Source organism: Sycon ciliatum, chromosome 9 (genome assembly GCF_964019385.1).
Source record: "Sycon ciliatum chromosome 9, ocSycCili1.1, whole genome shotgun sequence".
Lineage (NCBI taxonomy): Eukaryota > Metazoa > Porifera > Calcarea > Leucosolenida > Sycettidae > Sycon > Sycon ciliatum.
In genome coordinates, this window is record NC_088651.1 from 25411664 (window position 1) to 25434681 (window position 23018).

The following is a 23018-nucleotide window of genomic DNA, read 5'->3' on the forward strand; positions in this document are numbered from 1 at the left end:
GGAAGGGAGCGTCTCAGCTTCCTCGGACCACGACCATTCGACTCAGCACCCCGAAGACTACAACTGGTGAAATTTTAAATTTTGCCTTAACTTCCCCTTTAAATTCTCCAGGTTCTAGAAGAAGAAGAAAAGAGAAGTCGAAGAAGCTGGGATTCTTCAAGAACGGGTCTCGAAGAATTCGGAGATATTTTGCAGATGTCAAGCAAAATGGAGCGCCAAAGGGACCGTGATCTTGAGTGCCACGAAAATAGTATGCGCTGTGCGTATGCGAAAAGGGAAATAAATGCGTACACTCATGATCAACACGTGGCTTTTAGCCTACAGTCCTTCCCCAGACGCGCAAAAAAAGACCTCTCCCACTAATCCCGATATAACAGATTCTTGACTGATTTTTGCCGCGAAAGCGAAAAAATGTTCATAAATTTGAGAACTGTCCTAAATAATAATTGGTTCTGAGAGATGGAAGCCGTTTTACATGGCCTACGTAGTTTTACTTTGTACGACCTCGTTTTATTTCACACCATGTATTCTTTACTAGACGCTCTTTCGGCAGATATATTTTTAGTGAAGTTTCGTAGAGGAGACGTATATCGAAAATGTTGTGAACGAAGCTGAAATTGGCATTTTTATGCACCTAATTTCAAGCCGGATTATCGCCAGAGCACGCAGCGTTTTCGGCCAGCACGAAGACGGCAACATATAGAGGTAAGCAATACCTATCACTTACAAGACAAATCTGATCTGTTCACGACCTCCAAATACCTAAAATTCAGAACTTGCTGTGCTTGCTTGGCCCTATGTACATGTATGTTACATAGAGGATCATACTCATTTGGCAAGTAGATCTACAATGCACAACATTATAATACCGTCTTCTAAGCTGTAGTCTTCACTGGTTTACAGTTTTGGATCTGTAGAGTAAAGCCTCATTCACACTTCGCTTTGCGTAAGGGAAACACATCACAACGGCCGTTTGCGGCGAGAAAGTTGACTTGATCTTGAGTTGAGTTACTTGTTTGGTCCATCGCGCGACCTTCGCCTGTGCGCATTGCGTTCATGAAATTGCCTAAGTCTGTTGTGAGTTATCTTGAATCCGTATACATTTCGCCGTATTAGTACCATCCGTTCCATAAAAATGCTGGTTCTTGTAATGTCATGCACCATAAAATGACATCTGTTCTATGACCGTAATCATTTGCCCACCATATCTTCTACATTTAGTGAGATGTTGCCTGGGGCTGCTGCACTGTATGCATGCAGTTGTAGTTCCCACCGCCTTGATGCTGGCGGCATATTCAACATGACATGTATGCATTGTATGCACGCCTATGGATTCATCAGCGGCCGTTCTAAGCGGTATATATTCAGCGATATACCCCGCTCGGTTCACATGGGTCACTTCGAGAATAAGGAAACTTTAAGCCTAGTTCGCATTCGACGTAACGCTGACGGTATGGAACGTAAGGGCCTGTTGGGACGGCCGGGGTGAGCTGTAAAATCTTGTACGATTCGTAAGACACAATATGTAGTTTGACACGACATGCAGCAGCTATTGCGAATTTCAAGAAGTGACACGAAATCTTATCTTCCTAAAATTTGAATCAGTTGTGCTAGCCATTTGGCGAGTTATCATGGGAAGCGTAGTGTTGACCGTGTTCGAAATGTTTAAAAAACCTAAGTGTGCTGTTGTGCGCATCGGGAGGGGTCAGCGCACGACACATCCCCTGTTCACACTAGAATGCAGTTGTTTTGTACGCTTGCGTCCTCGTCTACGGTCTGAAAAGTTGAACTGACCAACTCTTCCCCTTGCTTCCCAATATGTAGGGTGGAACGGTTACGTTCCCGTTCCTGGTGTTCACATTGGACGCTGTCTGTCGGCGTCATAACCGTTCCGTCGGTTCCCGTCAATCCTTACGTCGCGTCCCGTTGCGCCCCGTCGAATGTGAGCTAAGCGGCTTTCGTGTTGGTCACACTCTGTATTTAGGAAAGTACCATGCAAATGGATTATACCATTCGTACTCTGTGTATACCGAGTCCCCCAATTGTCCCTCGTCCTAACGCACTCTCGAAAGTAATCGCGGTATACCCCTCATACTCATGGTATCATGATCATCCATACCTAATATATATAATCAGTATCATCTGCTGTTTGTTTTCCATTGCAGGTTAACGTCTCAATCAAGCATCGTCATCAAAACTTTGCACAGAAGAGTGTCAGCGGTGTCGGTCATCCTCTGGGATCCTCTTTCTGTTATTACTGAAGCTCAATTCCCAATACATGAACTGCTTTCCACGATGCGCAACATGCAACATCTGCAATGAGCTGCAACCGCGACAGATGATTCACAATCTGTTTTGCTTCTGCGACATCTAAGTGCAGGGCGTAGTACCCTCACGTGCACCCAGCCTAGTGAACTGCACTCCATTCGTGTACAACACGCTTGGCAAGAGTTATGCTTTTGCCAACTTCTGGGACAGTGGCCCTACAACTGCTTCCGACAGTGCGCGTCTGCGCGACAGGCATTTCCTCGCCGCAAGTGTTACATCACAGAAAGTGATACATGTACATGTAATTGTGAACTGTAAATACTTTTCATCCAATTCAACTTTTAGTATGTGCTTCTCTTTGTTGAACAGCAATGGGTAACCAACTCTTCTCCTATCCATTCATTCTCCTGCTCGTATTTGTATGGTGGTTGTATACTGTATACCCATTGAATGATTAATGTACTGCAGTATCAGGTTTTGTCTGGTGATATATTCACGTCCAAATATGTTCAATTTTCACTTGAGCACACAAGGGTTGGAAGCTTAGAAACACTATACATCTATTCTTAAGGGTGTTCTCCATTGATATTTTGATTGATCTCACCTGTTCAAGACGTCCATGTCGACTTTGAGGCCGACTTTCGCATCGATTTCGGCTATTTTATAGCACTTTGAAAAATGATCCCTACCACCCAAGAGTGCATAAACAGTTTATGGACTCTTGGGGTGCGTTCTTAAATCCTCTCGGAAAAGTTGGAGACTCTCCGAAAAGTTCGAGAGCTGTTCTTATATCCTCTCCGAATTTTAGGAGGCTCTCCAAAGCTCTCGAAACTCTCCAAGCTTCAGAGGTGGTTGAAACTCGGAGATTCCCGCGGTTTCGGATCAGCGCATGCGAACTAGCAGTCCTTTCCCAAACGACCAATCCCGATATAACAGATTTCCAGGTTTTTTTGCCGGGAAACGTTCTCAAGCTTGAGAAATTTCGAATTTGTCTAGTTTTGGGGTATGTATGAAACAAGGTTATCGGCCTGGTCGAGCAGTGACGGCTTCTTCCACATCCCTTGAATTATTTCATATGAAAGGTAATCAGTTTGGCAATGCCCTGCCGCCAGGAGAATGCAAACAACGCGATAGAATGCGTCCCCGGTTTTCATGTACTCTTGTTAATATAATTGTAGTTGAGGATTTCCCTAAGACATAGTCTAAATTGAGCCGATTTCCATAATTTCCATTATAATGGGAGGCTGTAGGGTTGAGATAGCAGACAGTGGATGGTTAATGAACAGCCTAGCTAGAAAATACATAATAATTATAGGCTGAATGTTCCAGAATGGTCCTGTACTCAATAATACCTTTAGCCTCGGGGTATGCCTTGAAATACGAAATATATCGAAACGGAAACACAAAGAAGAATAAGCGCAAAGCATAAGGTGGCAGACTACCCAAAAATTCGCTGAAAAATCGAATTTGTAAATTCATATTGCGTGCCACGTCAGTTGAAAGAGCATGAATAGCTGCAAATTCGCTGAAAATTGTGTCCCGATATGACCGGCCGTTCAAGAGTTATGGCCGAAAATGTGCCCTTGCAAGGAAAGATTTTTTTGTTGCACGCTGTCATTTGTTGGCAGCACTGTATTTGAATGTGAGCAGACCGTGCGCAACTTGTCGTATCATGGAAACACTTGAAAGTGTGCAGTATTTTGCCCCAAGTCCAAAATATCAGGTTTTCGATCCACGTAGTGGGCTGCACGGCGGCGGGCGAAGCCCGCCGCCGTGCAGCAGGACTTTTGCCAGCACCCTCGTGACGTTGCAGATATGTGGCTTGATTATTGTAGTTGACGCTGATTTAGTGACTTTGGCAAGTTTGAGTCGTGTCAAGAAGTCAGGTAGGATTCAGTACTGGGCAGTAGTGAAACGTGAGTGGTAGTCTTTGCCGGTTTCTGAGGGTATCCTGGATTTGGTGTGCAGCGCTGTATAAATGGCTTGCTGTGGAGGTCCCAGCACTGGATGTTGTATCAAAGGTACGACCTCGTAGCACGTGCTAAACCTAAAATAATTCAAGAATTGACTTGGGTCTGTGGGAGTGTGTGAGAGAACGCCCACTCGTTCCGTTGTGACAGATTCCAGGGCCTCGTTGAGGGGCCCTTCCCCATCACCCATGGCTGCTTCTGGACTTGTTCTAGGTTTGGGTCCCGCGCACGAACAGAATGAGCACGAAAATGTGAAAAAATTGTAAATGCATTTGTTTGGCTCCTGGGTGGCTCGCACACCGTGGCACTATGCCGGAAATTTGAGTTTTTCCGGCCTGGAAAGTCTGTCAATGAGGCGCAAGAACTTGTAAATCATGTCCTGAGGGCCAGCATAGTGGCAGGAGTGTGTGGTCAAAATTTCACTCAAATCCATTGAGAAACACCAAAGTTACGGTCAATTGAATGCCATATGAAATTTATGGGTAGGCTGCCCCCTTAATTAAAGAAGCAGGACAGAGGCACGTCAGTGAGGTGTTGCATTTTGTTTGGTGTCAGAGAAGTGCGTGCAAATGTGACTGCGAGGCTGTGGCTCTCAGGTCTGCGGGCAAGGCATTCCAGACAGTAGCGGTGCGGAAGAGAAATGACCTCCTGGCTTGTTTCCCAACCCGTGGCAGAGTGAATGCGAGTTGCCAGCGGCGACTACGCGTGGGTCAGTATTCCGCTGCTTCAAGAAGTTCTGGTTGGGTGGTCTTGAGTGCATCTGGAGGATTCGGGAAAGCGGCTTCTGCGCTCTACACCAGAGTTGCCTGTATGCTTTTCCACCGTACTGGTCTGGATCAGGTGTTTGTTTTATTTTGTATTTGTCAAGGGTCTCTTTCTCTCTTGTCCGCTCAGCAAATGCTAGCCTTCGTAGACATCGCGCGGCCCAACCAAAATCCAACAGAGCTTTGGCTGACATTCCCGCTGTGAAATCTTTCAAGGATGGTGCTGGAGCAGAGTGGACCCTCGCATCGCCCCAATAGTACACAATGCAGGCATAGGCAAGACGGACTGGGACCCTAAACGGACACAACGATCACTGCCCAACTCACCAGTATCCTTCCCCCTCAGGCACGAAACAACACGCTCCGCTCATTTCCCCACTCCCTCATCGCAACGTGGAATCAGCTTCCACCTACCCTTCTGCAGTCTCCCCCTTCTCGCAGAGGCATGCACACGTTCAAGAAAAACGTCAACGACCACTTGCGGCGCAGCAAGTGGGAGTGGGCTATGATCTCTGCCAACACACCAGCCTAATTATACTGACCGCACTCCAGCTCCCTTCTACCCCTCTTTGATCCCCTTCGCTCAGCCTTAAAATCCGATTATCAGTTCACTCCATGTTCCTACGGTGCACTGCTTTTACTATTGTTTTGTCCTATCCCAATCTCAAATTCTCCCCATTATCGTTTGCAAAGCCGGTGCTCCCCTCTTGGATGCACATGTCTCTTGTCTCCTATGTATCGGCGCACAGGAGTAACAATGATTCCGAGACCTTTGGTCGGAGGAGTTACGTTTGCCCCGCCCCCACTTCCATCCAATATGCCACCGCCCCCGCTGTGCAGCATCTGATGGTACTGTGGTATTCAGTAAAAAAAAAAAAAAAAAAAAAAAAAAAAAACTGCGGTGCGGCGCCGTCTGCAGCGTAATCCGCAAGTGTCGGCGAGTAGACAGCACTTAGCCGCTGGTGGCGCAATAATCACTGAGTGAGGTCTGCAGGGCAACACGCAGTTCCTCGAGGAGAAGACAGCCGGCATTCAGCAGGCCGTAGTTGAACAGCGCCATATCGCCATAATAGTGGGCTAGGTCAGTGTAGGTTGACTGGACAACAAACAACAACAAAAAGCAATTTTTTTGCCAGAATTAATTTTTTTGCCCGTATAATTACTGTCTTATAGGTCATTCACACGATGTGTAAACTCACTTTTATCGTTTCCAAGGATATTTACTCGCATATTATGGTAAACTTGGACACACGCGTGCAACTGATTTTTGAACTTGGTTGGGGCCCGTGTGCTCACGACTATACCCAGAGTACAATAATTCATGTACTCTTGATTACACTTGCAAGGTGTCGGTTGTTGAAAGTGTGTACTGCAAATGCAGTGCTTATAGGCCATTCACAGGACGTGCAAACACTTGCACACGTGTGACCAAGATAACACTGGCAAACCGTGATCCACTTCACACGGTGCTGGGCAAACTTTGCACGCGTCAATGTATCCATAATCACAATGACTTCCTGAAAGTGCGGGGAAATTTAAATTTTGAATTTTCCTTTGTTCAAGCACTGCATTTGCAGTACACACTTTCAATAACCGACACTTTTGCTGTTAAAGGTCTCCCTGACACACCCACCCAAACCACACCCATTGTCATACTGTGGAAAAAAGAAGTTCTGTTGTGCATACCCAATCATGCCCAACTGCCACGCTACAAGCCAATCTTAGTTTGAAGAAGATCATGGAATTGACTTGAGTTCCAATTTGCTCCAGGCACAGTTTTTTTCTCTTGCAGTCACAAATTGCAGACATCCCCAAGTACTGTGAGTCTACAAAATCTGGTGCGTTACAATTTCAGCCTGTGTACAGGCCTGTATACACTGTACAGGCCTGTATACACTGTACAGGCCTGTATACACTGTACAGGCCTGTATACACTGTACAGGCCTGTATACACTGTACAGGCCTGTATACACTGTACAGGCCTGTATACACTGTACAGGCCTGTATACACTGTACAGGCCTGTATACACTGTACAGCCTGTATACACTGTACAGCCTGTATACACTGTACAGCCTGTATACACTGTACAGCCTGTATACACTGTACAGCCTGTATACACTGTACAGCCTGTATACACTGTACAGCCTGTATACACTGTACAGCCTGTATACACTGTACAGCCTGTATACACTGTACAGCCTGTATACACTGTACAGCCTGTATACACTGTCACACTGAACCTTGCAAAACAAAAATTAATGTTAACCTCAACAGATTCTAGGTCAAAAATAACCTAAAATCAATAATAATTATAATCAATAATTGTTGACTTCTAGTAGTTGAAATTCGCTAACTGATGCTGTCGGAAAGGTCTCACTTGTACTGTGTTATCACCTCTCTACTGTACATATTCCAATGTTCGTTTCCCTTTGCTTTTGACAAGAAGGCTTGAAAGTATACTCATGAAAAACTCAAGAAAATGTTGGTCAAGAGCCTGAAGTGCGTTCTCCTCCTTAGTATTAAAGGTCTCCCTGACACAACACAGTCATACTGACCTTTGCCTTGGGGAAGGTGACTGGGTCAACATGAATAGTGCAGTTGTAACAGAAACCGGTGACTTCGGCCAACTGAAAACAAAAGGTGGAACAGAAAAACGCCAGAATTAACTTTTTGTGTAAGCATACACCTCCATGAACACTGCTGGAATGTCTTCCTTCACACTTACTATGGAGCATCTGCACATCTATCATCATCACATGATGTCGGCCATGTTGGTTCAAGTGTCCACATGCCATGATCACTTTCTACACAAATGTAGTCACATGACCAGGATGTGAAACTGCTCTACAGGTGGTAACATGTCCACACTTGTGCAAACGGGTGATGTTTGCGACAAGAAATGTTTGCGTTTTAGAAATTCGGACAGGTTAGCACTGTTGAATGTTTGAGATTGAACACATCACGACTGAATGCTTCACATTATGGTGTGCAGGGGTGATTGGGGGCTGCTGCCTGTATACACTGTCACACGAAATCCCGAAATTTTTGCAAATCCACTACTGTAAGACATGTATATATAACGAGGAAGTAAATCTAACGTTTTAACGGATGACATTTCTTCGTTATAATAAGATCCGTTGAGGCCATACTGCTTCATATGTTGTGTGTGCATAAGCCGAAATACTGCAAGATCGTTAACATATCTTCTCGTTAACCTTTGAATTTTGGACAATCGTTAACTTTGCGACTCGTTATAATAACATGTCTTACAGGACTGGAAACATACTCATGTACATGTACCAGCTATTCAGTTTTGGCTCCGAGCAACTGGAACCCCCTCCCCTGCAGTGATTTCTGTATTTGCCCCTGGTGTGTTCATGACGTGAATGCTTACCATGGTGGCAACCTTGGTCTCCACGTCTGTCATGTTGTTGCCAAGCGACGCGAAGGGCGAAGTGTAGTGACGCGTGCCTTCGGCGTTCAGAAGAACTTCGTAGCCGGCAGCCTTCTCGTAGTACTGTCGGTCAAGGGTCGTCTTCAAGGCGAACATGGACAGTTGGAAGTGATCGAACTTAGTTGGCTGCACGGGTTTGGGAAAAACACAAACACAAAAGAGACACAAGATTATTTAGTAGCAGTTCATGGACATCTGGAGGGGGATGACGTGAGGGGCCGCAATGTAATTTTGTTTAGCTAATGTCCGTAAGCACACAGGCATGGTAAATGTTGGTGACCATAAGCTCACAGGCAGAGGTATTTGCTAGAATTGATTGAGGACCATCAGCCATGAACGCCAAGCAGGACTGTACCAAGAAATCAATAAACAGCAAGCTTCAGAACACAAAAGCCGCGTTTAATACGAAATACAAGCCATCTCTTTCATTCCGAATAAAATTTGCCCCGAGAGAGCCCAACTGCAGTTGACCGGGTCCGGGGCACCAGAATCTCAAAGCACATGCCACACGGTGTGTGCAAGTATTACATGAAGTCGTGGCAGCGACTCGGAATTGCTTTATCGACTGAAGTGAAGTGTAAAGTTAAGCCGGTGGAAAAAGGCACGAGCTTGAGTGCCGCAAACAACAAATCTTCTTGTATGCATTCCTAAGTTCTAGAAGCTCCAATGAAAAGCAGAAACAAAGTGCAGCACTTACTTGGGGCACTGGTAGCATAATGGAACCCGGCGGGTAAGCGACATCAATATTGCCGCCAGCATCCTGAGAATCAGGAATTGAAAAGACCAGAACAAAGCAGTATTTGGACAAGTCCACAGCAACAGCACGTTCTTTTTTTCTCTGTACGGTGCCCCAAAAGAGTGCTTGTACAATCCCCCAGTGCTATGACGGCAGAGCTCCACATCACATGACATCATTCAAGAGAGTGGCGTTCACATCAGTTTGTCACGTGACTACATTTGTGCAGAAAGCGACCATGGCATGTGCATATGTGGACATTGGAAGCCGGCATGGCCGATATCATGTGACCCATAGATGCAGGGGTTGAGTGGAGTTGTCAGTTGGAAGCCAACATGGCTGCCCTGTATGGTCATGTGATAGATGTGAAACCACTCTGTTCCCAAGGCCATATGTGGGTAAAAAAAACCAGTGCAAAGTGATCAGCAGGGAGCTTTACCCAAACAAAGCAGGCTTGCTTACAACCCTGTACCCAACCCTGTACCCTTCAAGCACAGGGTGCGCATCAGCTAGAGAGTCGTCGAATACAGGTATTTATTTATTTATTTATTCAACATCTTATGGCTTCCGATGGCAGCCAAAACGGGAAGATGTGGGTGTATTTGACGAACCCCTGAGTTGCACAGACATGTATATACACTTTAGAAATGCAGGTTCAAAGGTCAAGGCCAGTGCATTGAAAGATAGAACCCTGTAGCATGCTATTATAATTATTATCGATGTGAGAATACTCCTTTGCATGCAGTTCACACCTGAAACACGCCAAGTCCCGTGGTACCATTATTAGATACTCGTCTGGTCACGTGATAGATTTGAAGCAGGGAGTAGTACAATACCGTTATTAGGGACCTTTCGCACCCCGCGTACGGATACGAAACGAATGCTGATTCGTCACCTGGGTTCGAGGATTCGTCAGAGTCCCTGCGGAGAACTCATTTTCACGAATTGAAGCCTCTTCATTCGTGGCACGCTCCGAATCCGTCAGGTACACATTTATTTGGATAGGTACACATGTTTTGCAAGGTACACATTTTTCCCTTGATTCCATGATCCATGCACGTGTGCGTGTAAAAACCCGTACGCCAAGCTACCGGCGCCCGCGGCCGTATTCGTAGTTGCCATGCACATTTGCATGACGACTTGCGAAACCTGAAATCTGTTTTCAACGAAACGATTACGAGCCGAATCAAACTTTCGTTTCGCATTCGTTTCGTAGCAAATGCGAAAGGTCCCTATTGTACTACTAGAACTCCCAAAAAAACTCTTGCTACAAAAAAAACTCTTGCTACAAAAAAAAAACTCTTGCTACAAAAAAAAAACTCTTGCTACAAAAAAAAACTCTTGCTACAAAAAAAAACTCTTGCTTCCAAAAAAAACTCTTGCTTCAAAAAAAAAAAAACTCTTGCTTCAAAAAAAAAAACTCTTGCTTCAAAAAAAAAAACTCTTGCTACAAAAAAAACTCTTGCTACAAAAAAAACTCTTGCTACAAAAAAACTACTTCCTGATTTGAAGCAACTCTATTCTCAGACTGCACACACTTCGAAGTACACGGTTGCGCTCCGTGAAATTCGACCCTTATTTGGAGCCCTCAACTTGCATGGCCCGTGACGCCCTGGAAGTGGCACGAATGCGGCTGGACGTACACGTATACACATGCACAAATACAGTGATGGAATCGGAAAAAGGTCCAGGGCGCCTGCTTTGCACTTTGGGCCGGATTTCACCGAGCGCAACTAACTACCCAGTTACAATACAGCTACATCAGGACATCACTCCTTCTCTGATAAAGACCGATATACATCATTCCCTCACTAGTGGGACCATTGTTATTAGGCTAGGGCCTGTTTTGGACTTCCCACTCTAAATAAAGAATACAAACAAACAAACAACCGTAATCGTGATTGCAATTCTATACATGCACTGTGCCATGGGAACCGAGGACAATATTGTGCCGGACAAACGTCTTAAGCCTGGTTCACATTAGGCCGATTTTCCGGCCGGTGCTCCGACACCGACATCGACATGGAGTCTGCCGACTGTGTCGACTGAGTCGGACGGCCTGTTCACACACGGGAACGACTCACTCGCAATAGAGTCGCATCGATTATCCATAAAAGCAATGTACTCTTGATAAAAGCAAGAGTTCATGGGGATTATGAAATTTTGGTAGGACTTTACATTTCATCAAGAGTACAAAGTACAAGAGGCCATGAGCTCGACATCGACGCTCTTTGCTGTCATGGTGAAAAGCGTACCGTGATTGGTCCGAATCCCGCTCCATCACGTGCAAGCAGTAAAAATCGGCCGGCTTTTCGGCTAAATATCGACCAGTCGATACTTGGCCGAAAACTAGTGCGACAAGAAAATCGCCGCAGATTTGTCGGAACCCTGTACGACAACACCGTTCACACTACGCAATTTTCGCCCCGATCTTGAGGATTTTTCGTACGAGTCCATGTCGGCCGGAAAATCGGCCTAGTGTGAACCAGGCTTTAGTGAAAATGCAATCGTACAAATTTACATGGTGAATCTGTGCATTAATATTTCCTTACAGCTTTGGTCAACGTTTGATCTGACAGTTCTGCCCGTTTTGGTGTACGAACTAATTACGTACATTGTGATCATGCACAAGAGAAGCGATCGCGCCCACTGCAACGAGCGCCCCGACAACACTGCACGTACATACAGTAGCAAGCACAATCCCACATCAAGATCGACATACCTTCTTGAACTGGTCGCGGGCACTGCAGGCCAGTGTCTTCACCTGCGATGTTGGCGTGTAGGCAAGGCTAGTCAGCTGGCACAGGTTGAGCTTCGCCGAAGATACCAAGCCAAACAGGCCCACAAGCACAACGGCCAAAGGCAGCAGCACGGACCTTGAAACGGCCATGACGGAAAATAACAGGGAAGCAATCTAAACGTCACTTCAGAGTTTCTGGTAAGGTCACAGTGGAGGATTTTCTAACACTGATTGAGAACCAACTGTGCTCCAAGACCTTGCCTTTTAATATTAGTAACAACGAAAAGGGCGCAATTGGCTTGGCAAGACAAAAGCTAGCTGTGCAGTTGGAGTCTGCTGAAGCCGTTGGACGCGCGCAATAAGCCTTTTGCGCGTTGTACAGATGTACGAAGTTCAGTGCTAGGGCGTAGGTGTGTACAGAACCGATTGGGTGTTCATTGTGTGCTATGCATGCACATTTGACCAATTTTAGCCTCATAACTAAGGGCAAACAATCCCTATTCCAGCTTCTTCAATTTGGTTAGAACTAATGACTAGCTAGATCTTTGTCAGAAAAGGTTTTCGTTTGAAATGCCTTCAGGGCCCATTTCTTAGTGGAAATAGCAGAAAACACAATAGGGTCCTGCACATTGAACACCCATTAGGTTCTACGGGATTCTACGGGATTTCGTGCATCTGTACAACGCGCAAAAGGCTTATACGTTTGTTCCGCGCGCGTCTGCTCGCGCCGAATGATCATTCCCCGCTAGACGTTTCAACTCGGGTCAGATTTCAACCCGCCATGTACACAAAATGAATGGCGCGTTTATATGACGCATTGCGCTTGACCCTGGTTGATTTCAACCCTCCTCCCCCAAGGGGAGGGTTGAAATCGTACAAACGTACTTCTGTGCGTATCTCGCGCCAGGTTTGAACAGCACTGTACATGCAAATTTCGCGCGAACAGATTCACGTGACTATACGGAACTGTAGATTCGTGTAGAAGTAGACTTGTAGAAGTAGACTTTTGGCGGCATTTCAGTATTTGACCCGGGTCAACTGTCTTCATGTAAACCCTCACCTATTTTGTCTATCGTACATACTTTCAACCCGGGTTGAAATTTCTCATGTAAACACAGCCTGAAGTTGCGTGCCGGCAAAGCAAGAATGGACCTTATGCCATTTGTACAGATCCACGGAATCCCGTAGACCCGGTAGGGTGTTGAATGTGCAGGACCCTATTGTGTTTTCTGCTATTTCCATTAAGAAATGGGGCCTGAAGGCATTTCATACGAAAACTTTTTTCTGACAAAGATCTAGCTAGTCATTAGTTCTAACCAAAGTGAAGAAGCTGGAAAAGCGATTGCTGGTCATTGAATTATGACGCTCAAAAGGACAAATGCGCATGCATAGCACACAATGAACACCCTACGGGGTCTACGGGATTTTGTGGATCTGTACAAATGGCATAAGGTCGATTACGATCTGCAATCTGTTTGTAGTACCAGCAAGAATGGGGCTGTTAAGTGTGACGTCACGGCCCCTTCGATACGCATAGCAACGGAGAGTTGTTGTTTTCTTTATTTGAATTCGCTAAAACCAAACGGACAGAACTGTCCAGTGACAAGGGAGCGAATGATGAGTGTCATAATCACTATGCATCAAAACATCTCAGGACAAAATGAGACAGACTATATTGAGGGAGGGTCTGCACAACACTTTTACATAAAGGGGAGTACGAGAACAAAGGCGCGGCAGAAGTCGAAGCAAGAAAGCAATCAACGCCAGAGATATTTTTGTCCACCAAAAACAGAGAGAGAGAGAGAGAGAGAGAGAGAGAGAGAGAGAGAGATAGAGAGAGAGAGAGAGAGAGAGAGAGATCCGAGAGCGAGAGAGAGACAGAGAGACTAACATATGAAGGCTGAGCCTCTACAACAGGGCTTTACGTCTGAAAACAACCGCACGAATTAACAAGCAAGTTGTCAGAGAACAGGGAGAGAGACGGGCAGGCAGGCCAGCAGGCAGGCATATAATGAAAATATGGCGATAGTGATCCGTCTGACCTCAAGGGTTCATGCTGTGTGGAACAGCAGCAGTGCGAAATTGGGCCGGGTGCGGTATGGCCCGCACCTCGCTGGGCAACGCATTCCAGAGCCTAGCTCCTTGGAACGCGAGACAACCCTTACCCAGCTCAGTGCGGGTTGGCGGTGGTCTTAGACCCATAGATAATTGCAGCCGAGTAGGAGCGCCACTGGTTGGTAGCAACAGCACTTGCAGTGTGGGGCTAGCACGGGAGTAGCGGCAGCGCCAAACCAGGAAGATGAGCTTCTGGATGAAGATCTCCCGGACACGGTAGGCGCCGAGTTGGACTAGCAGGTTTCTGGCAGAGGTGCGCGGCGAGCATCCGTACACAGCTCGAGCCGCACGATTCTGCAGAACTTGGAGGCGGTCCAGGTGCTTACCCGCCAGCGATGCTGAGAAGGCATTGGAGCCATATGAGAAATCAGGCATTATCACAGACTTGAAGTACTGGATGCGGCTTTGCATGCTGAGGCAGCGGCGCATCCGCCACAGCACGCCGACTTTCTTGTTGAGGCGGGCAACGCACCTATCCATCTGGGTGTTCCAAGACATGGCGCTGTCAATGTGAACTCCGAGGTAGCGAGCAGAAGAGACAGATGGCAGCTTAGTCGCATGACACCATACGTCCAGTTCAGTTTGCGCTTCTAGCTTCCCAGCCGGTACTCCCAATGCCTGACTTTTTGATGCATTAAGGATCAAACCTCGCTGCTTCAGCCAGTCAGCAATGCATGTCACTGCTCTGGAGAGAGTGGCGGTCAGTTCCTGTTGTGTTGGGCGACTGCAGGTCAGTGCGATGTCATCTGCGAACTGGATGGACTCAGCTTGCTGGGCAACAGATGGTATGTCCCGGGTGTAAAGGCTGAACAGCAGTGGACCTAATACCGACCCCTGTGGTACTCCACAGGAGCAGGCTGCCACTGTGCTAAGCTGGGATCCCAGCTGGACAATCTGGCAGCGATCAGACAAGTATGACATGAGCCACTGGAGCGCTGTTCCAGTGACGCCCACACAGAAGAGATCTTCGACTAGTTGCTGGTGGCGAACCTTGTCGAACGCCTTCGACATATCCAGGAGGACCACACCCGTGAACATGCGGCGGTCTCTTGAAGCGAGGATCCTGTTGACCATCAACACAAGGGCATCCTCCGTGGAATTTCCTGTCCGGAATGCAAACTGTGTGCTGGGCAGAGAACCAGCCATATCCAGAAAGGTGACAAGTGCCTTCTGCACCACCTTCTCTAGCAGCTTCGAGAGAATTGGGAGCAGGGACACAGGACGGAAATTGTTGGCGACAGATGGATCGCCAGCCTTGTGCAATGGGGTCACATACGCACGCTTAAAGCCAGCGGGTACAGTGCCGGAGGTCAGGGACGCATTGAAAAGTGCTGCAACTGATGGTGCTAGCAGGTCGGCACAGTACTTTAGAAGTAAGCCTGGGATGCCGTCGCTCCCGGTTGCTTTGCGCGGGTCGATGCGCTTCAAAAGCTGTTCAGCATCGCAGACACGCACATGTTGGAATGAGGTCAGGGCAGACCGAGGCTGTGGACCCTGAGGCATAGAGAGCACTGAAGGTCAAGCATCATCAGAGACTACCTTGCCAAACGTGGACGCAACATGTTCGATGTCGCATGTCGGCTGGATTGATTGTCTCTTGCGTCCAGTCACAGTATTTAGGACTGACCATAACTTGCGTGGGTTCTGGCAATTTTCTTGGCACTGACCTTGGAAGTACTGGTTGCGTTTGCACCTGTTTGTATTCGCAGCAACCGAGCGGGCACGTCTATATGCTGTGTGAGCTTCAGAGTTGGCTTTGTCAGCAAGCCACTTTCGATGCAGGCGACGCTTCAGCTAGTTTATCTTGTATAGCTCTCTGTCAGACCATGGAGGATGGAGCTTGCCTGTCTTAATCTTGCATTGCTGCAATGGCGCATGCCTGTCGAGGACAGAAAGGAATCGTTGATGCCAGTGGTCCCACATGGCTTGCACATCAGAGTCTGGTGGGTACACATGAAGTTCAGCAGCAGCTAGGTCAAGTCGGAAGGCAACCAAGTCAATGTTATCTAAACGGCGACGCACACGCTGCTTGGGGATGTCTGGCCGGGCATGTCTTGCATTGAAGGTTGCTTCAACTCCAAAGTGGTCACTGAGTGTAAGCGGCAGGACTCGGCAATCATACAAATCCTTATCCTCTGTTGTCAGTATCAAGTCAATAGTAGTGCCAGCTGGACACCGAGGTGAGACTCGCGTAACGGAGTGGACGATATTAGTGAGGCCATATGCACCACAGAGATCCAGAAGTGGCTGGGCATGCTGTGGCTGGGAATGCGAGATATTGACATTGAAGTCACCCATCAATGTGACGGCTGAGGTAACCATAGCAGCTTGATGCAGCGATGCCTCAAGGGTGGACCAGTAGGAGACTGGCGCATCTGGTGGTCGGTATATGCAGCCAATTAAGTGATTGCCTGCCTTTCCATTTAGCTCAACCCACACTACCTCCGTGTCCCCTTGGTTGAGATCCGGCCGTGGTTTGATGGGCAAGTAGGACCGGTAAAAAATACAGACGCCACCTCCTTTTCTCCCCTTTCGGTCATTTCTCACCAAACTGTATCCTTCAATGTTCAGTTCTCCATCAGCTATAGACGCGTCCAGCCATGTCTCCGCAATCCCAACAACATCCCATGTCCTTTCCCTAATCAGAGCGGACAGAGTGTCTATCTTGTAGCGCAGGCTGCAGATGTTAAGGAATCCAATGGTGGTATGTGTTGAATGAGATTGTGGCAGTCTGTTAATAGATACGGTAGCAGCCTGAGGGTAGAACTCCCGCGCAACTGGATTTAGCTTACTCATTGAGAGCTAGATGAAGGTTGCATTTTGCATGGTATTCCCGACATGGATCCAGGGGAATCTTCTGCATGACGCTTTCCAGGGCGAGGTGGCGTGGCTTTGGCTGGAGCAGACGCAGTTGACGTATCTTGAAGCTTGGGCTGGTGCTGGCCACTGTCCTGCTGGACATCACTAGATGCAGGGCTTTGGCTGTCATTAGACGCAGGGCATTGGCTGTCACTGGACGCAGGGCATTGGCTGTCATTAGACGCAGGGCATTGGCTGTCACTGGATGCAGGGCATTGGCTGTCACTAGATGCAGTATGCAGGTTCTGCTGTTCTGTCTGCAAATGCTGGTGCTCTTCAGGTGTAGATTCCTGATGCTGATTTTCCTGTGTCTTCTGGTGCTCCTCCTGCTGTTTCTTCTGCTGCTGCTGGTCTGCTGTGTTTCTCTGTTCAAGACTTAGTGTAGATTCCTGGTGCTGATTTTCCTGTGTCTTCTGCTGTTGCTCCTGTTGTTGCTTGTCTGCTGCGTTTCTCTGGTCATCACGAAAAACCCATGGGCGTGCATAAACAGGCCTGGGCCAGAAGTTTGGCTGTGTGAGGGCTTCAACTGAGGCTCGGCTGATCGTCACACGAGCACCGACCTTGCCATCAGCCTTGCTGATCAGTTTGCTACTAAATATCGTGAGCTGCTGATTGGCTGTCAGGGCACGTTGTTGGATAAAGGATTCCAGTTGCTCAATGCTAATAGCTGGGCGCAGGTTTCCAATCCAAATGAGAGCACTGGGGACAAACAAAAGTCGCGTCCTCTGGATGGAACCAGTTGTCAAAGGCAACAGCATCTAAATGACTGGAGAGAGAGCAGTTTTTCTTTGCTTTTTCTTCAAGCGATTGTTGTCGCTCTTTACTCCTTGTTCTTTCTTCTACGAATCTCCTGTAGTCGTCGAGGGCCTTCATAATGGCTGTGAAATTGGCTGCCCACTGTAAAACTCCGTGTTTGAGAGTCCTTTGAAGATTCTTCCCGTCCTGATGGATCAAAGTACGAGCGCTCCCTGTGGATTCGATTATAATAATTATTATGTAGGTGAGTTGTTCAAGAAATCAGTGTCTTCTTTCTGTCTCTGCCCTCACGCTGGCACAATAATATCAGCCTCTATATCCATGACAGCTCGCACCTCCCGTAAACTGCATGACTTAGATATATTCTCGCCCTCCGTGGTGATTGAAGACCCATGGAAGAAGTTATTATGTTCAGAATGATGTCCTGAGAATATATTAAAATAAAATAATTCTAGGAAATTGTTACAGGGTATTTTGGAAGGATGGAGAGAGAGAGAGAGAGAGCAGTGAAGTGTTTGTCTCACTGTAATTACTCCAGATTATTGAATGGTGTATGATCTACTCGATATTTTCCGCAATGGGTTTTCCTGATTTGCGGGATCTCTTCTTTTGCTGTTTGCGTGTTTACAGGAAGTGACTGTCTGGTGTATCTGCACCACATCCTGGGGACATGAAGTCAGAGGCAGGGTCGTCCAGTGATGCAACACTGCCGTTCTATGTGCAACGTCACCGCTAATTCCCCCCGCGAAAACACAAAAAGACAAACACGTCAAGAGACTACAGTATTGACCGTTCTGTTAATGAATCGCGACTGCTCGGACAGTCGATAATCAAAACACAGAGCACCAGCATGATGTTTTGATATTGGGAACCACACACCAGCTCAATTCTCAAGCCCAAAAATTGATGAATACAAAACACAGAGCGACGCAACAAGAGATCATCCGGCAACCAAACCAACCTGGGTCTAATGCACTGAATAGTCTTGAAATACGCAGGCCACACAAAGCAGTGCAAGCACATACTGTTACAAGGTACATGCGTTGCAGAACAAAGTGTCACCAAAGATACACAGGGCTATAGCTGCACACTCATGCATGTGCTCGCTCAGCCCAAGAACACGCATGATGATAGAAATAATCCGGGGGAAACACGCTAGCACCGAAGTAAGCATCAAGACGTAAATAGTCATCACCACAAGCCCATAGCCCTAAGGTCGTCGGGGCGTCACAGAGCAAGTATGAACAAGTGAGCGCCATAAAAATCGATCGCGTGCAGCAGCGAGCAGGGACTGCACGTCAAGTGCAGTCCATGAAATAATATTATCAAGCCATGACATTCTGGGCCTGCCTCGGCAACGACCTCCAGCAACACAACCCTGAAGAACAGTCAATGACAAACAGCCGGAACGAACAATATGACCAAAAAATTGCAATTTCCTTTTACGAACAGAAACAATAAGTGGGACTTGTTTGTGAATACTATTTATTTCCTCTCTAACAGACACATTCGTCCGTAAATAGTGCAGCTCTGAAAGAGTAAAAAATTACATTGACATGTACATTGGTGTGCCGAGTAGTATCGTCCTTGATTACCCATCCAACCAAGACGTTATCAGGTCCCAGACGCCGAGATCGCACGCCGAATGTGAAGTGCATCTAGCCTTGAACCTGTTGCACAAGGCACACACATATGACAAAAATGACATCCACTCCGATTATTTCCAGAGGCCAATCATAACAGAACACAGAAATGAAACCACGTGCTCAACAAAGTACATGTAAACGCAAAGGAAATAATTAGTTAAAATAATCCATGAAGTGCTATTTTAATTCCAGCGCTGACTGCAGTGTGGCGTCGTGGCCCAATACCCGCTGAGCATAGACACAAACTCCATTTCACAGGGGCAAGACATACTATTTTGGAATAAAGCCATAAAGTACAGCACTCTAATGACATAACGGACACCTCGTGCAAATGCGTGGTCTGGTCATCCGGCCAACTCGGCCACGCATGAGAGTGTGTGCATGTACGCGCGCACGCAAGCGCGCGCGTGCACACACACCATGTGTTTGGTGCGTATGGCGTACCTGTTGCGGAGATATGAAGATGGAATCATCAGTATCATGATGTTACATGTACATGTACAGTGAGTGTAAAGTGTAAAGTAAATTATATTTTATTACACATTTCTTCGACACAACTTACTCCACATCTTCGCATTTCTCATAATCCATCCACCTACACTCCGTCTCAGTTGAGGAAAACTCTCCCAGGTACAGGTATACAATAGTCACCACAGCCATGTGATGACATTGGGATGGGTCCCAAGCACGATTGCACTCTCCAGTTACAATATAATTTATTTGTCCAGATTATCTGTGCAGACAAAATGCAATGCATAGCGGCAATCGATGGATGAAGAGAGAGTTTGTAAATACACATATCTGTCCACTTGTTCAGGAGCTTACCTTTTGGAGTTCCCATCGTTTACACGATCTCTTATGCTGTCTTGCACCTTGGCTTTGTTGACCATGGATACGCCATCCCAGAAGACATTCTACAGGAGCTACTAATGCAGAGCGTTTTTCACGCTCGATCTCGGCGATCTACCTCGTCACGCCAATAAAATCCTCCGTGACACTGGCTACAGTCACAAGAGACGTCTCAGTAAGGTAATGAGCACGACAACACCGTCGAGATCAAGGACAAAGAGAAAACAAAACACTCACTGAAAACAGCAAAGAAGAAACGAAGAAATGTACACGATTCCTATATGTTGCCACTGACAACTGGTTCGGTGGAGACGACGCTACTTTTGTTTGTCCCCAGTGGGATCGTTGCTATGCGTATCGAAGGAACTGTGACGCCATCACTTAACAGCCCCATGTGCTGTACCTGTACCGTATTTCCTCTGTTGCTGTTTCAGTTGCCGTCATGTAATAAAGTTATTATTATTATAATAATGTAAATAGGCGTCGAGGCGACAATAGTTTTAGAATTGCGATCAACAGAACGAGCTGAACCGTCATTTCACAAAGGCTTTTATTGTATTAAAAAAACGGGTGGATACGAAGGCAGTGAAGAACATGGAAGAAAGAAGAAATGTGATATGGAAGAAATGATGAACAAAAAATCTTAATTCGAACTAGTTTCGCAACACACTAGGGCTTGGCGGTTAATGCTGGCAGAAAAATTGGCAGAATTAAGTACATTTTCTGGTAATTTTATGCATGTTTGGTATGTGGATAAAGATATGGAGCAGAATTCGAGGAATTGCCCGCCATAAGGTTTGTATGGTTCTGCCAGTTTCGGTGCAAAAAAAGCAGAATCTGCCACCTTTTCGAGCATTATCCGCCAAGGCCTACAACACACTCCTCAGCTAGGATTATCATTTTCATAGGTGTTGTTTCTTCTCACTCCATTTCTCTTTATTTGTATCTTTCTGGATTGTTTTTCATTAGTACAACGTAGCTTCCTGAGGATTGTTGTGCGAAAACTAGTTCGAAGTAAGATTTTTTGTTCATCATTAATTTTCTTCCATACCACATTTTTTCTTTCTTCCATGCTCTTCACTGCCTTCGTATCCACTCGTTTTTTGAATACAATAAAAGCCTTTGTGAAATGTCGGTTCAGCTTGTTCTGTTGATCGCAATTCTAAAATTATTATTACTATTATTATTATGTTGCTAAAGAAAGGTTCAGCGACTCATTTGTTTCATACGAGATGAGTCAATAAGTCGGTCTGGCTTAGAATCTTTTGCTGTAAGTAGAAAAAATCTATTCGTATCTCCATTGGAGAAATATTTGTATTCAATGGATATAAAATAGGGTTAAGACAAACTCACAGAACAAATACCATCACTGCATCAGTCCCTTGGTGTTCGTCCTAAAGAGGTTTGACTGGATATCTTTCATACTCACCAAAGATGTGTAACATTTTATTATTATGGAGTGCCTTGTTTATCTCTCAGTGCCTCCAACCATAGCCTAGCCCCCTATACCCTCGGGATCAGTGTAGTTGTTGGAACGAGGTGTTCCACTCAACAATGTATTTGTTTACATTCTAATACATGTTTATTGTTCATCGTTTGCTGTGTTGTTTTAGACATTCGTGGACTAACACTTTGAAGTCATTAAACTACATGTACTTCCAAAAGTTGTATCAACATCAACAGGATTACGGTTTCCGTGCAATATGATGCAAGATGACCTTTTCACGACAACCCATGACTATAATCAAGAGTACATAACCCCCTGTACTCTTGCTATAATTATAAACACAGAATCAACAGAGACATGTGCGACACGTACCTGGTTACATTTCTCAAGTAAATCTGATTGAGGGTGTGGAAATCTGAAATATCGGAAAGGCAAGACAATTTTATGACAGTCATGAAATTCTGCAACATCCACAGAATGACCTGCGTATGAAAAACGTATCACCACCACTACCCACATGTTCCCCCCTCAGCTCAGAAGAACATGATCATGCAAGTGCCATTTTCTGCAAGAAAAGGCTTGCACATCAATGCGTATATCGGTAGTACGGTATTGATTATGATGGAGCTGGAGAGGCCATCATTTAGGGCATTCCATTGCATGATTTGTGACATAAAAAACTAAAGAAATTATAGCAATAAAAACTGCTTTATGGCAGTTTTCTAAAAAAAGGTATTGTGTTCTAGTCCATGGACCCCGTCTAAAAAGTAAGAAATTAACGAAATGTGATAGCCGAAAATTAAAATGTCACACAAAACCTCACAATAATCACAACACTTCGTGCTTTGTATAATAGAGAGGTGAAGTTTCACAACACTTGTCTTGAAATGCTGCTTTCAACACTAAACATGCATGCATGGGAAAGAGTATCACGAGGGGAAAAGGTACATAATGTATTCTAGCTTTTCATTCTGTGTGTGATTATTGTGAGGTTTTGTGTGAAATTTTAATTCTCGGCTATCACATTTCGTTAATTTCTTACTTTTTAGACGGGGTCCATGGATTAGAACACAATAACTCTTTTTAGAAAACTGCCATAAAGCAGTTTTTATTGCTATAAAAGCAGATGGACCGCTTCGAACCAGCCACATGCGAAGAAGTGCTTGCTCTCCTACTGAAGGTAGACGAGAGGAAGGCCACGGGTAGCGACGGAATTCCCTGCTATGTGTTGCGACACTGAGGACTGATTCTGAATGAGAAGAAGAGTCAAGTTCTCACAGTCTTCCCTGGTAGAGACGCTGGACCCCGGGTCACAGTCCTCTGCCGCAGCCAAGCTCTGCCGACAGTCACCAACGCGAAGTACCTTGGCGTCATCATTGACGAGGGGCTGAACTTTCAGCCACACTTGAAAGC

At 46.0% G+C, this 23018-nt stretch overlaps 2 protein-coding genes and 1 long non-coding RNA gene across 3 annotated transcripts; all 3 read right to left on the reverse strand.

Moving 5' to 3' along the window:
- Positions 1-5888: 5888 nt before the first annotated feature.
- LOC135825234 (uncharacterized) lies at positions 5889-12206 on the reverse strand. The gene is made up of 5 exons (XM_065337971.1): positions 11916-12206; positions 9155-9217; positions 8398-8583; positions 7559-7630; positions 5889-6098 (listed from the first exon to the last, which is right to left on the reverse strand). The coding sequence occupies exons 1-5, from the start codon at positions 12081-12083 to the stop codon at positions 5955-5957; spliced, it is 633 nt and encodes a 210-aa protein (XP_065194043.1). The 5' UTR covers positions 12084-12206; the 3' UTR covers positions 5889-5954.
- Positions 12207-16840: 4634 nt separating this feature from the next.
- On the reverse strand, positions 16841-17665 carry LOC135824385 (uncharacterized). The gene has a single exon (XM_065337117.1). It carries the CDS (start codon positions 17663-17665, stop codon positions 16841-16843), a length of 825 nt encoding a protein of 274 aa, XP_065193189.1.
- Positions 17666-18483: 818 nt separating this feature from the next.
- Positions 18484-20493, reverse strand: LOC135824706 (uncharacterized). The gene is made up of 3 exons (XR_010554925.1): positions 20135-20493; positions 19872-20042; positions 18484-19333 (listed from the first exon to the last, which is right to left on the reverse strand). It is a non-coding gene; the product is annotated as an uncharacterized LOC135824706 (long non-coding RNA).
- Positions 20494-23018: the final 2525 nt, after the last annotated feature.